The sequence below is a fragment of the Tasmannia lanceolata genome, unplaced genomic scaffold (genome assembly GCF_043159265.1).
Source record: "Tasmannia lanceolata isolate RefF3 unplaced genomic scaffold, GAP_Taslan_0.1 ptg000013l, whole genome shotgun sequence".
NCBI lineage: Eukaryota > Viridiplantae > Streptophyta > Magnoliopsida > Canellales > Winteraceae > Tasmannia > Tasmannia lanceolata.
The window spans coordinates 29,820,989-29,834,434 of record NW_027518690.1 but is presented as its reverse complement, the minus strand read 5'-3'; the positions used below and the strand labels follow the sequence as shown (position 1 = coordinate 29,834,434).

General features: G+C 40.6%; 1 protein-coding gene across 2 annotated transcripts; it reads left to right on the top strand.

Moving 5' to 3' along the window:
* Positions 1-5,785: 5,785 nt before the first annotated feature.
* On the top strand, positions 5,786-11,755 carry LOC143889997 (uncharacterized). Of its 2 annotated transcripts, none has more exons than XR_013255090.1 (2): positions 5,786-6,480; positions 11,515-11,755. XR_013255090.1 is itself a non-coding variant. In XM_077394465.1 (2 exons), the coding sequence occupies exons 1-2, from the start codon at positions 10,928-10,930 to the stop codon at positions 11,521-11,523; spliced, it is 474 nt and encodes a 157-aa protein (XP_077250580.1). In that variant the 5' UTR covers positions 8,241-10,927; the 3' UTR covers positions 11,524-11,755. The 2 variants fall into 2 exon arrangements, 1 of the variants encoding a protein (XP_077250580.1); XM_077394465.1 differs by lacking the exon at positions 5,786-6,480 and adding an exon at positions 8,241-11,392.
* The last annotated feature ends 1,691 nt before the right edge of the window (positions 11,756-13,446 follow it).

Genomic DNA, 13,446 nt, shown 5'->3' with positions numbered 1-13,446 from the left:
CGAGTCAACCCGTTAACCCGAGTTCAGCCCGACCAACCAAAACCAACCCGATTCCCAGCCCTTTCAACCCATTCCAATCAAGTCCTACCCAGACCCACCTCAACCCCAACCTAACCATTTGGATCTAACCCGACCCATTTGGACCCAATCCGACTTGACCCAGTTCAACTTGAACTCGACCCAACCAACCAACCCAACAAAATCATGGTCTCATGGCTGAACCAAGGCCCAACCAGGTTCTGACCTTGTAACCAACCCCTCTCCATGGCAGTCTTCCACCAACTTTCCCTATACCCCATCATACCCATAACACATGAACCATGCTATATCTTATGCCCAGCAACACACGTACATGAATGTTCTCAAAACCCAGCAGTGTGTACGGATCCAGCCGAACCCAATTAATTCAAACCGAGTCATCTTTTTATATTCTCCAACCCAATCAAGTCGCAACCCAATGACTCAACTGAGTAACCGAGTTGTGTCCCCAACTTCCTAACCAAGTCATACTCCGCATAACCGAATAACAACCATTTTCGAAACCAATTTGTCCAGTTCAAACCAAAGTTAAAACCCACTAGCAAAATACCCAATGGTTTCAAAACCGATCTCGCTTGGCCTATCTCATAGATTCGCCTCTTGAATCCTCACAATCCAATTTCTTAATGATTCTTTCAAAGCTTAAATTCAAATCCAAATCCGAAGGCCCAATTCCAAAATCCAAACTTGAGTCTTTACTCCAAGATCTCATCTCAAATCCCAAGTTCAGTCGCACCTTTCTCCATCCTTCTCGTTCCCCTACACCTTTCTTCATCCCTTCCATTCCCCTATTCACTCTTTCCTTTTCCTTAAACCCTTTTTGCATGTTAGATATTTTCTTTTACTTAGTTGCATGATTAGTTGCATGTTTAGATTTCTTTAAATTATTCTTATCGTAAGCTTAGAATCACATGCTAGTTGTTTTGCTTTTTAGTATGCTAGTTGCTTTCTTTGCATGATTAGTTGTGTTTGTTAAATTTGGAACTCAAAAGAATTCAAAAATCTTAAAAGAATCTAAGAACTAGTAATCATCTAAGATGAAAAATCCCAATTCTAGGCTCTAAACTTAGAGACCACATTCTAGATTTTCAAAATAGAATTCTTAGAATCCAAAATTCACAAATATACTAGGAATGTAACTTAGGTCCATTGCATTAAATCTAGGTTCATATAGCATAAGTCACTCCACTTCAGATTAATCAACCTAATTCAACTCAAAACAAATCTCCTCAATCTTAAAACAATCACATAGGCACATAGGCATGTAGTTGCATGTAGGATGCACTCCTGGCCCGCATGAGTCTAAACTGTGAACGGCTAAAAGAATTAGAGTGCATTTAGGTTAATAAAATTCACATTCACCCCATTTAGGAAATACATTGAAATTAGATCATAGGATGCATGTCCCGTAGTTAGCACATTAATAGAGAGTTGAATGAGCCATTTAAAATAAATTTAAAAGAGTTAGCTTTTAGAATCGAAGACCGATTATCGGACAAGAATGGTGCATGTGGTGGATAACTCCCCATACCTTCCATTCTTGCAACCAGGTAGCGAGTCTAGATTTCTGGTTAATTACGAGTCCTAGATCTCACATCTAGGTGGCGACTCTGTCAGTCTCTTTTGTGTGGAATTCGGATTGCTTTAGCGATCCCAAGTTCACATAAAAGATGAATTAAAATCAACAATTAAAATGCACACGCCAATCGCGTGGGTACGAGAGACCAAGAGAGGGCTTGGTGGCACGCGCCCCACCTCTCTCGCGGGATCGGGTCCCACAAAGGAATATAAGCTTTGAAGAATGAAGACAGACACACACACAAGGGGCGTCGGTTAAGGCTACCTCTTACGTTTCGATCGTCAAATCTATCAGAGCTAATGTACGGACACAAGATTCATTGCAAAAGAGTTCAAGAATCCCGTTATCAATACAAATAGTTGTTGGGCCACTTCCCATAAAAAATCTAGACACCTTTGGAGATGAAGAATCGACGTTTGAATTCAAACATAAGGAGTCGAGAACTACATAAAGCCTTCAACAAGATCCTTACCTGGAAATGGCGTCAAACTCCAAAAACAGAAAAAAAAAGAGAGGAAGAAATTGTTATAATGACAATGAACCTGAATCAACTTCTATCATTGAACACCGGAATAAATCCCAGAAAGTTAAAACCCAAAAATAAAAATCAAATCCTTCTGCAAACCCCTTTTGAGCCTGAATAAAAATTTCCTTCAAAACCCACCATACTAGGGGCATCTGTCATGAACTACGCATGACCTGATCCCTACACAAGGGTGCATAGGCAGCCTGGCAAAGCTAGGTTCGGTCGAAAAAAACAAAAAAAAAGAAGTGAGAAAAAAAAGAGAAGTGAGAAAAGCAAAAGAAAAAAAGAAGAAGAAAAAAAAAGAAAAGAAAAAAGAAAAACCATCAATGAAAGTTTCTAAACTAGGGGCATATCTCTGAACTACGCGCGACCTGATTCCTATGCTGGGATACGTAGGCAACCTGTACACACAGGTTCGATCGAAATTTGCAGAAACCTTAAGCATTTTCTTTGACAAACCTTACCTCAGCTACAAAGTTCTTCCGGTGTAATGCAAAGGTTCCAGGCAAATAATAAAGGGAAAAAGAAGAAAAGAAAAACGGAATTTGAAGACCTGCTAGGCTGAAAACCCGTAAGGACAGTCTAGGCAAAAGTTAAGGTTATTCACCTGCTAAGTTGAAAATCCAAGAGGACGGCTTAGGCAAAAATCAAGGTACAAGCCCGTTGAAACGAAAACCTGAAAAGGGCGGTTCAGGCAAAAGCTAGGGCAGACGGTCCGCCAAGGTGAAAACCTGAAAGGGCAACTTGGTCATGGTAAGGATTATCCACGAAGGCTATATTCGATATTTTTACAGAATGATCCATCAATTGCAAATAACTCAGAATTTCAAGTAAATCAGGCAATACAACTCGTTATTCTTGGAACTAGAGGCATGGAAACCAAGCAATCCAAGGAGCGGTGATAATGTCCATGAAGTACTACTGTTTTAAAGGAAATGTTCAAATGTTTACCAATCGATTCTCTGAAAGGCAAGACTTACCAAAAAGAAATGTCAAAAAGTCAGAAGCATCACTGTCTTTTATTCCAGTCAGTCTATTCTCTTTCAGAATCACTCATTTTTTTCAAATAATGTCTTTTACCAATTCTCCACTTTAATGCAAGTCGATTGTCGTCCTCTGTCATAAGGTTGCAACTGTTTCAGTGAAGAGGTAAGGTATCACTTTTACTTGCAAATACATCAGAACCAGATCGATCCTGAAGACTTCAAGAGCCAAGTGAGAGAAGCCAGTTTAAGCAAAGCCAGTTTTAGAAAGAGAACTCAGATATGAGAACTTCAGAAAATCCAGTACCATGCCATGGAAGGACACCTTAGGCTTGGAAGAATCTCAGATGCAATGGTGATAGAAAAACTTTCCTTAGATATCTTCAAGGTCCTACATTCGTTAAAAAAATATTGTCATGAGTTCACCAGTTCTTGAATGTCCTTTCTTATTAAAGAAATGAAACATCCAGGTCCCCTACGGTAAAGCCCTTTACAGAAAAAGTTTTCTAACTCCCAGATTTTCCAAACACCCAGTCTCAATTTCATCAAGCCCCATCAATATCCTTACATCCTAATCTTTCTTCCATCAGTTTCAATCCATCCTAATCTCAATCCATCTCGATTTTCATCTCCATCACAATCACATTTTTTTTTCCAAAGTTCAAAAATCCATTATTCTATTGTTCATAATCCATCATTCATTCATAAACCATTGCAGCTATCCAGAGCTTTCAAGTTTACAATCCATACTCATTTCATTCAAATACTCTTCAGACATCCAGCTCTGAAAATCATGGTCAAGATTGTCTCACATTATGTGAGGCCTTCTTGGTCGCTTCCAAAAAAATCCTATTCTAAATTACTAGGCTATGGTGTTTAGATCAGGTCTACCAGCTTCCAGAAAAATCCTATTCTAAATTACCAGGCTATGGTGTTTAGATTAAGTCTACTAGCTTCCAGAAAAATCCTATTCTAAATTACCAGGCTATGGTGTTTAGCTTAGGTCTTCCAGCTTCCAAAAAAATCCTATTCTAAATTACCAGGCTATGGTGTTTAGATTAGGTCTACCAGCTTCCAGAAAAATCATATTCTAAATTAGCAGGCTATGGTGTTTAGATTAGGTCTACCAGCTTCCAGAAAAATCCTATTCTACCAGGCTATGGTGTTTAGATTAGGTCTTCCAGCTTCCAAAAAAATCTTATTGTAAATTACCAGGCTATGGTGCTTAGATTAGGTCTACCAGCTTCCAGAAAAATCCTATTCTAAATTACCAGGCTATGTGTCTTGATTAGGTCTTCCACTTTTCAATTTCAAGAAAAAATCCTATTGTAAATTACCAGGCTATGGTGTCGAGATCAAATTCCAGTTCATTTAGTTTGTCTAGTTGTCCATTTTATTCAGGTTTAGGGTTCGAATTTAGGATATTGCGTTAGGTAGTGTTGCATGCATAGCATTTAGGTTGTATTTTGTGTCGTGGGTCCTTTGTTGGCTAAAGCGACGCAAAATGCTGTTGTCTCTTTTGCTTTGGCATCTGGTTACTACGTCACCACTGCCAAAGAGGGGCATTTGTAGACACCCCCATTTTGCTCCACTTTATCCAACAAAGGATTTCATTAGTTTTCATCATGTTGGATCGGTTTCCTGAGTACTTTCATTTTCCAAGTCATTCCTATGTGTTTCCCTTGCTTTCCATCAATGTACTTTCCCATTTCCATTCATTATCCAAAGGGCTTTTCCGTGGAAAGTTTGGATTTCATACAAGAGAGTTTTCGGCCAATTTGAGAGAGACAACCATTTTTTCGAAGAATTGGATTCTATTTCACGGAATTCGATCATCAATGGGGCCCACTATATAAATTTTGAATTTAATTCAACAAATTTGGAATGGGGATCGTAATATTAAATCTCGAGTTTTGGGCCCATTTATGTGGCGACCCACTAAATGGACAGTTCGAATCATTCAATGGATGCGATTTACGGAGCACAATTAATTTACGTTGTTGCTCATCAATTGGACTGTTTGGATCGTCCTATGGAAATGATTAGCACGGGTGCAACCAAGTCACATATTGAGGCCCACAAATTGAATGGTTCAGATCACCTTCACAGAAATAATTTAGGGGGCACAACCCATTTGCGCGGTAGCCCGTCAATTGGACAGTTAGTATCATCTCATAGAAGTGGCTTTGGGAGCACCATGCACTTATGATATAGCCCATCATCTGGACGGTTTGGATCATCCTTTGATGCATAATAAACATCCACCGACCAGCTCTTTCTATCTCTATTAGAAAGCAGCCCATGTGCTAATTAAGAAAGTGAAGAGTGCCATTACCAAAAGAGGCAAGTCATGTTTTAGTTCTTTGGGAAACTCTCTCTCTAAAAAAAGGATATCATGATTAGATTTGTCTAGAACTCTCTCATATATCTAATGTCCGCAACTTCCTCTTTTAAGTGATAAAAGAATATCGCCTAATTCTCTCTGATTTTGGCAAAGACCAATCCACCAATTCTATTAATCTGGGCAATTGGAAAGCTGCTTGTTTGAGACTCTTGCTCTTATGTAAAGAAAGAAGGCCAAGTTATCATTTTTAATATTTTATTAGAAATGTGTGGCTGTCCAAGAAGGTTGCACAAAAAAGGGAGAACATTCTAGCATCTTTTTCATATTGCCCTTGAATTGGATTCCAAAATTGATCTCAACCCTTGCTTCCCTTGGCCTAAACTTGGAAATTCATCCCAATCCAACTCTATAAATACCACCACTCTCGTCCAAGATAAGGGAACTCAAAAAAACTAATGACTACCCCACGTCTTGTAATTCGTCCCCTCTCTCTCCCTCCTTAGAAAATCCTCAATTATCTTCCCTAGAAAAATTGCCCAGCACCCCACCTATTTCTCCCTCTCACCACTCTTGACCCATCTAGGTGATCATCACATCTCATCTAACAGGCTATTGCATCGTAGATCATTCAGACCTCATCTCCATCCTTATTACCCCATAGCCATACCCCATAGCTACCATGCTCCGTAGCCAAAAAGAAAAAAAAAACAAAACATCATCCGAAAATCCCCTCATCCACATATACTCCATCCCGGCAAACCACATTCAATTCAACCCATTGGCCACTACCCCTTGACCGAAACCTATAACCTCTACCCTCCATCACAAAAACCCAAAACTCCATATCTCCTACCTTTTTTTCAAATTCCATAGCCGAATTCAACAATTCACTTATTCACTTGTTGGGCCACTTTGGTTGACTTAGCCGAGGTGCTTGAATTGGGAATCAATCTTCATCAAATTCACCGTCAAAAGAAGGCGCGAGGATCGACACCAAACGTTGGGAAAGGTAGGCCTTTGTTAGTTTTCTTTTTCAAATCCATATTAGGGTAGGGATCATGCTAGTCGTAGAATTCTTATAAAATTCATCTTAGTTAGAATTCATGCATGCATATATATATCATTCCTCATCTCTATATCTATTTTTATTTGTCCTAAACCCACTTCCCCTTCGGCCTACCCTTGTAGGACTTCCCTTGTGCAGCCCAACCCATTAGGATACCATTGCCAAATCAAACCTTCCCTTTGAATCCTTAGCAAACCAATTCAATCCGACCCGAGCCCAACCAAAAACCTTCTCTGTTAACCAACCCAAAGCTCAAATCCATGATGAACAGTTCACTCGGTCAAGTTTCCAAGGACCCAAAACCCCTTTGTTTAAACTCCAAACCCAAACCACAAGGTTTTGCAATCCAATTTATATGCTGTTCACATGTGCAATTTCTCAATCTATGGCAGTGCGCATGTGTGCCACATATATACATAGTACCCGTCCACTGAGCCTCAAATACCTATATGATGTACATGTATAATGACCATTCAATGCCATCATCCATGCATGAATACAGTCAAATTAACTAAGCCTCAACCCGGATCAACCCGGACCCTCCCAACTCGGTCCGACTCGGACCGCAACTCAACCTCAACCCGGTTCAGCCCCAACCTAACCCGGCCTTAACCAGATCATCCAACCCGGAGCTGATCCAAGCTAACCCGAGTCGACCTGAGGCAACCCAAGCCAACCCAAGTCGACATGGCCCGATGCAACCCAGCCCAAACCGGGCCAAACCAGACTCAATCTGACCCCCATTCAACTCGGTCTCACCCAAACTCAACTCAATTCAACTTGGTCTGAGCCAATTCAACCCCCCACTCTAATCAGTCATACACCACCCAATGTTCCCATGCCCAATCCCATTGCCTGATACCCTATAGTCTACATCCTATACAAACATCGCGTAACCCATAGCCCATAAGAGTACTCCCTCATCACTCGGTCTCAAATAGTACTCTCTTACAATAGCCCGTCAACCCCATACTCCCATCCATAGTGCATATTCCATCCATGACATCTAACCCATTCATACATATCCATTCCCGACCCACGCCATCTATTATATAGCATATACCCACATCCCCATCAACATAACCTACATTGGTAACACCTCATCCCATAGAGCCTCAGCTCCATACCATCACACCCCACACCCATAGTGCTATCCGACCATCATAATCCCACGCCCATGTATGTCTTGCCCATAGTCCAATTTCGACCTTGCACCTTCTCCATATCCTATCATGCCGATGCTACCCATATCCCACCATATTCATGTACCCTCCTGATATCCCATCATTTCCATAATCATGCCAATCTGTAGCCATGTTCACACATCTTTCCACATCCCTTATCAATAGTGAATTATTCCTCTAGCCAACATAGCCATTCACATGCCTCTTTAGCCTAACAATGCTCCATCAAACCCAAACCCACTTTGCCGCAGCCCCTTACCTCTACCCAAACTCAGTTGACCATTTCACAATGACCCCAAACCCCATGTGCTGTGTACTTGTAGCTCACATGGTCTAATCCGAACCTGCAACCCGGCCTCGCACTGTACCCACCTAATTTGGACTCCCTCAACCGATTAGATATCCTTTATTATGGCACCCCCTGTGTCCTCTGACCCATAGTGCAACCCTCATCCTAAAGCCAACTCATCCAGTACATTTCCTCCAATAGCCATAAACTTACAAGATTGCCCTAACTCATCTGGTACGTTTCCTCCAATAGCAATCAACTTACAAGATTGCCCTAACTCATCTAGTATCTTCCCAACCCATCCTAATTCACATAATGCCAAAACAGTGTACTATATTCCTAACCCATCCTAATCGACGTAATGCCAAAACAGTGTACTCACTCAAGTTACACCCCCATGAGCCTAACCGGGTTGTACCGAATCACATCCCTACAAGCCAAGCCGAGTCGCAACCATGATGCACCCTTCCCCTAATTGAACCAAATTGCACCGTTCCCTCACCTGAACTGGGTTATATCGTCTTTCAATTCAACCAAGTGAAACCTTAAATCCCAAACTCAAATCCAAGCTTCTAATCCAAATCTCAAATTTCCAATTTAAATCCCAATTCTCAATCTTGTCTTTCAAAATCCAAATCCTTTTATGGAACTACGTGTGGCTTGATCCCCACCACGGGGTACGTAGGCAACTTGGCACTCCCAAGTTCAGTCGTACATTTCTGCACCTTTCTCCATCCTCAACATCCTTCTTCATCTCTTTCATTCCCCTTTTCACCCTTTCCTTTTCTCTAAACCTTTTTTTCGCATGCTAGATGTTTTTTTTGTATTCTAGTCGCATGAGTAATTGCATGTTTAGATCTCTTTAATGGTTCTTATCGTATGCTTAGAAATCACTCGCTAGTTGTTTTACTTTGCTTTCTCTTTGCATATTTTGTTATTTGCATGCTAGTTGCTTTCTTTGCAAGATTATTGTATTTGTTAAGTTTGGAACTAAGAAGAATTCAAAACAATCAAGAACTTAAGAACTTCATCTAATCATTAAAAATTGGATAATCTTAATTCAAATCTTAAAATCCAATTCATAAATCATGTTCTAGGTTCAGGAATTTATGGTTATGTGAACTTAGAAGTTACACTTTAGGTTCCCCAAGGTTGAACTCTTAGTCCCTGAACTTCACAAATACAATAAAAATGCAACTTAAATCCATTGCATTAGTCTTAGGTGCATGTAACGTAGTTCGCACAATCTAATCCAACTCAAACCAAATCTCATCAATCTCAATAAAATGTTAAAAAAGTAGGCATGTAGTTGCATGTAGGATGCACTTCTGGTCCGCATGAGTCTAAATTGTAAACAGCCAAATCATTAGTAATATTTAGGTTTCTCAAATAAAACTCACATTTACCCCCCTTTAATTAGAACTTAAACAACTAAAGCATTTTAAAAGTAAAGACCAACATTTGTCAGGCAAGAAGGATGCCCAATACCTTCCCTTCATGTAACCAGGTAACTTACCCAACTCGGAATCGTAGACCAAATTTACAGAGTTAATCATGGGTCCTAGATCCCTAATCTAGGTGGCGACTCTGGTCATGGCTTCTCTCGTAAATTAGGATTTTCATCCCAAATTTACGAGAAAAGCAATCATATTCAAAATCAATGAACAAAGGCGCTGTCATAAAAGCACACCCTCGTGGGCCACCCTCTCGGGACGGGATCCACACCAACACATGCAATACCACGTGCAGCTTTGATCAATTTCATCAGTGCTGAAGAGTCTGCTATTGATCCACTTCTTTCATATGTGCTGTTGAATATGAGGAAACATATGTTCTGAAATTCGAAGAAGAAGATGAGTGGTTAGAGAAGGAAAAACCTTATGTGTTGTAATGGAAAGATTCTGATATCGCTGCGTCGTCCAACATTTCATATGTCCTCCAGTGTGAGGATGAAGAGAAAGAAAGTAAAACTTTGTATGTCTTAAGGGTAAGTGATGACGAAGAAGAAAGGATTGAAACACCTTACATCCTTAAGGTAGAGGATGACGGTCTGCTGCTTTTAAATGATCAATGTGATGAACTCCACCATGTCACACGTGTTGGAAACATTTTTAAACCGGTGGAGTTGAGAGTTGAATGGCGTTGCCAAAACACAGGCAAGATGTGCTTCGTGAGTTAAATGCATTCCAAGTGTTAGTTGAAATCACTCCGGACGAGTTGATCAGCTTGGTGGCCATGGTTAGAGCTTCAAAAGCTTTATCTTTCTCGGACGAGGACTTGCCTCTAGAAGGAAAAAACCATACTCGTCCTCTCAGAATTACCCTACTTTGCAACAAGAAGAAAGTGTTGGAAGTACTAGTAGACAATGGGTCAGCTTCTGAATGTATGTCCTTTGAACACTGCTACTACTTTAGGGTTTGGGCCTGAAGACTTCATACCATCTGAACAAGGTATATTGGCATATGATGACACCAGAAGAGATGTTATAGGAATATTGGCTACTGAAATTGAGATTGGAGGAGAAACTTTTGACATCGAATTCCAAGTGTTGGACATTAAAACTTCCTTATGTCTTTTACTTGGCCGGCCTTGGCTGCATAAAGTCGAAGTTGTTCCTTCAACGCTGCATCAAAAACTGAAGTTTGTCTGAAATAACAGAGTGATCACAGTTCGAGGGGACCCTGAACCAGAAGTGGGAGAAATCACCTCTGAGCCAGTTAATGAAAATTCTAGGGATGTCAGCTTGACAGGGTTTTTACTAGAAGTCACTTCTATCACTTTAGAGGAGGCTATGAATGAGCAGATTATGTTTTTGTCAAGCACTAATGTTCAGGTAGTGAAAATGATGCGACGGTATGGTTATGTCCCGGGAGCCGGTCTGGGAAGAAATCTATAGGGTCCGACTGAGTGGCCAGAGATGAAAGTAGTTGATGGATTGTTTGGGTTGGGATACATGCTAACTCGCAAGAAGGTGCAGAAAATGAAAGCTTACATGTTGAAGTGGGCCGAATGTCGCCGCCGGGGCTTAGATTTTTCAATGGGACCGTACAACATGATTATGAATGGCCGATTCAGAAAGGAAGGGACTGATTGCCCATTCTATGGTTTTCCTGAGCCATGGTATGATGTCAATGGGAAGAAGCTGCCGGGTCTTGAGATTTTCTTTACTGATGAGCTGCCAGAGGACTTTTACAGTGAACAGATCGCAGTGACAGAGAAACAAGACTCAGATTGGATCGAGAACCTTGAACCAAGACTTCTAGACTCCTTGTCTCAGGTTGAAGCATCAGTCATCGTGATGATTGGAGGAGATACACCCTTCATAAACTCAAAAGATTGTATTACCCCAGCTGCAGGACCTCTGGATAACTGGACCACACAGGTTATACCCAAAGTAGTCCTCCAGTACAGTCCGGTTCCCATAAAAGAGTCAGTTGTTTCTAAGTATGTGTGTTTCTGAGTCAAATACAGAATATGTTTCCACTAACTTTTCTTTTGATGCAGGTACCGTAGGAGTCGAGTTCATTCCTAGGATTGCTGAGCTTTCCAATCTTGATGTTGAATCTGAAGATGAGTCTGTTGTCAAGTTTGATGAGTCATCTGTAAATAGTTCAATTGAGTTTGTTGTTGATGTTTGTCATGATGATGTGAACACTTCTGCTTTTGAGTCCATTGTAGAGCCTGCTGTGGGCCAGTCAATCACTGATGTAATCATTGATTCTACTAATGAAATAAAGGACTCTTTCGTGTACATTCCTATCTCTGCTTTCATTTTTTATTCTGTTTCTAAACCTGATCAAAAAAATAATAACGACAATCAAGACTCCCCCTCTAATGAGGGAGCCGACGAAACTCCCCTTGAAATCAAACACATGATTCAACAAGAGGAGATTCGCCGATCTAAACCACTTGAAGAAGAAATTGAAACTGTAAATATTGGTGAAGAATCATTAATTCGGGAAACACGGATTGGGAAAACTTTATCCCTTGAGGAGCGTGAAGAATTGATCACCTTGCTGAGGGAGTTCAGGGAATTTTTTGCATGGTCTTATGATGACATGCCAGGATTGAGTGAGGATATCGTACAACACAGATTACCTCTAACCCTGGAATTAAACCTAAGAAGCAAAAACTCTGAAAACTCAAAACAGAATGGGAGTTGAAATTCTATGAGGAAGTAAAGAAACTCTTGGAAGTAAAATTCATTCATGTGGTGGAATACCCCGAATGGCTTGCAAACATCGTACCGGTGCCCAAAAAGGATGGTAGGGTTAGGATGTGCGTCGATTTCAGAGACTTGAACAAGGCGAGTCCAAAGGACGACTTTCCTCTTCCGAACATTGATCTCCTGGTAGACAATACTGCTGGTCATGCTCTGTTATCCTTCATGGATGGTTTTTCAGGCTATAATCAGATCAAGATGGCACCTGAAGATATGATGAAAACAACATTTATAACTCAGTGGGGCACGTACTGCTACAGAGTTATACCATTTGGTCTCAAGAATGCTGGTGCCACCTATCAGAGGGCTGCGACTACTCTTCATGATATGATTCATAAAGAGGTCGAGGTCTATGTAGATGATATGATTGTTAAAGGAAAGACTCGACCAGAGCACGCAGTTGCTTTGAGAAAGTTCTTTAAGAGAATAAGGAAATATCAGCTTCGACTAAATCCGAGTGTATTTGGGGTTACATCAGGAAAGTTGCTTGGATTTATGGTTAGCGAAAGAGGAATCAAAGTGGATCCTCAAAAGATCAAAGCTATCTAAGAGATGGAATCGCCAAAAATAGAAAAGCAAATTCGGGGTTTTCTTGAAAAAGTGCAGTATTTGGGAAGGTTCATATCTCATTTGACTATGACATGTGAACCTATCTTTAAGCTTCTAAAGAAGAATTCTCCGAAAAAGTGGATTGACGAATGTCAAGAGGCGTTTAAGAAAGTTAAACAGTGTTTATCTTTGCCTCCTATTCTTTCACCAGTTATTCTTGGCCAACCATTGTTGTTGTATTTATCCATCACAGATACAACAATGGGTTGTATGCTTGCTCAGCAGGATCCTACATCTAAGAGGGAAAAGCCCATCTATTACATCAGCAAGAAAATGCTAGAGTACGAGATGAAGTACACTATCTTGGAAAAGACATGCCTAGCTTTAGTTTGGGCAACCCAAAGACTTAGACATTACTTGTTGTCGAATAAAGTACTTTTGCTTTCACGGATGGATCTGTTGAAATACTTGTTCGAGAAACCCGCTCTTACTGGAAGAAGAGCTAGATTGTTATTGCTGTTGTCAGAGTTTGACATCACTTATGTGATTCGAAAATCCGTTAAAGGACTGATTATTGCTGAGCAGCTAGCTGATGCTCCTGTTGAGGAGAATGCTTTTCTAAAGACTGAGTTTCCTGATGAGGAAATCATGGAACTTGAAGAAGA

Excerpts from the sequence above, each read along its gene's own strand:
- LOC143889997 (XM_077394465.1), top strand. The coding sequence starts at position 10,928 with ATGAAAGTAGTTGATGGATTGTTTGGGTTGGGATACATGCTAACTCGC.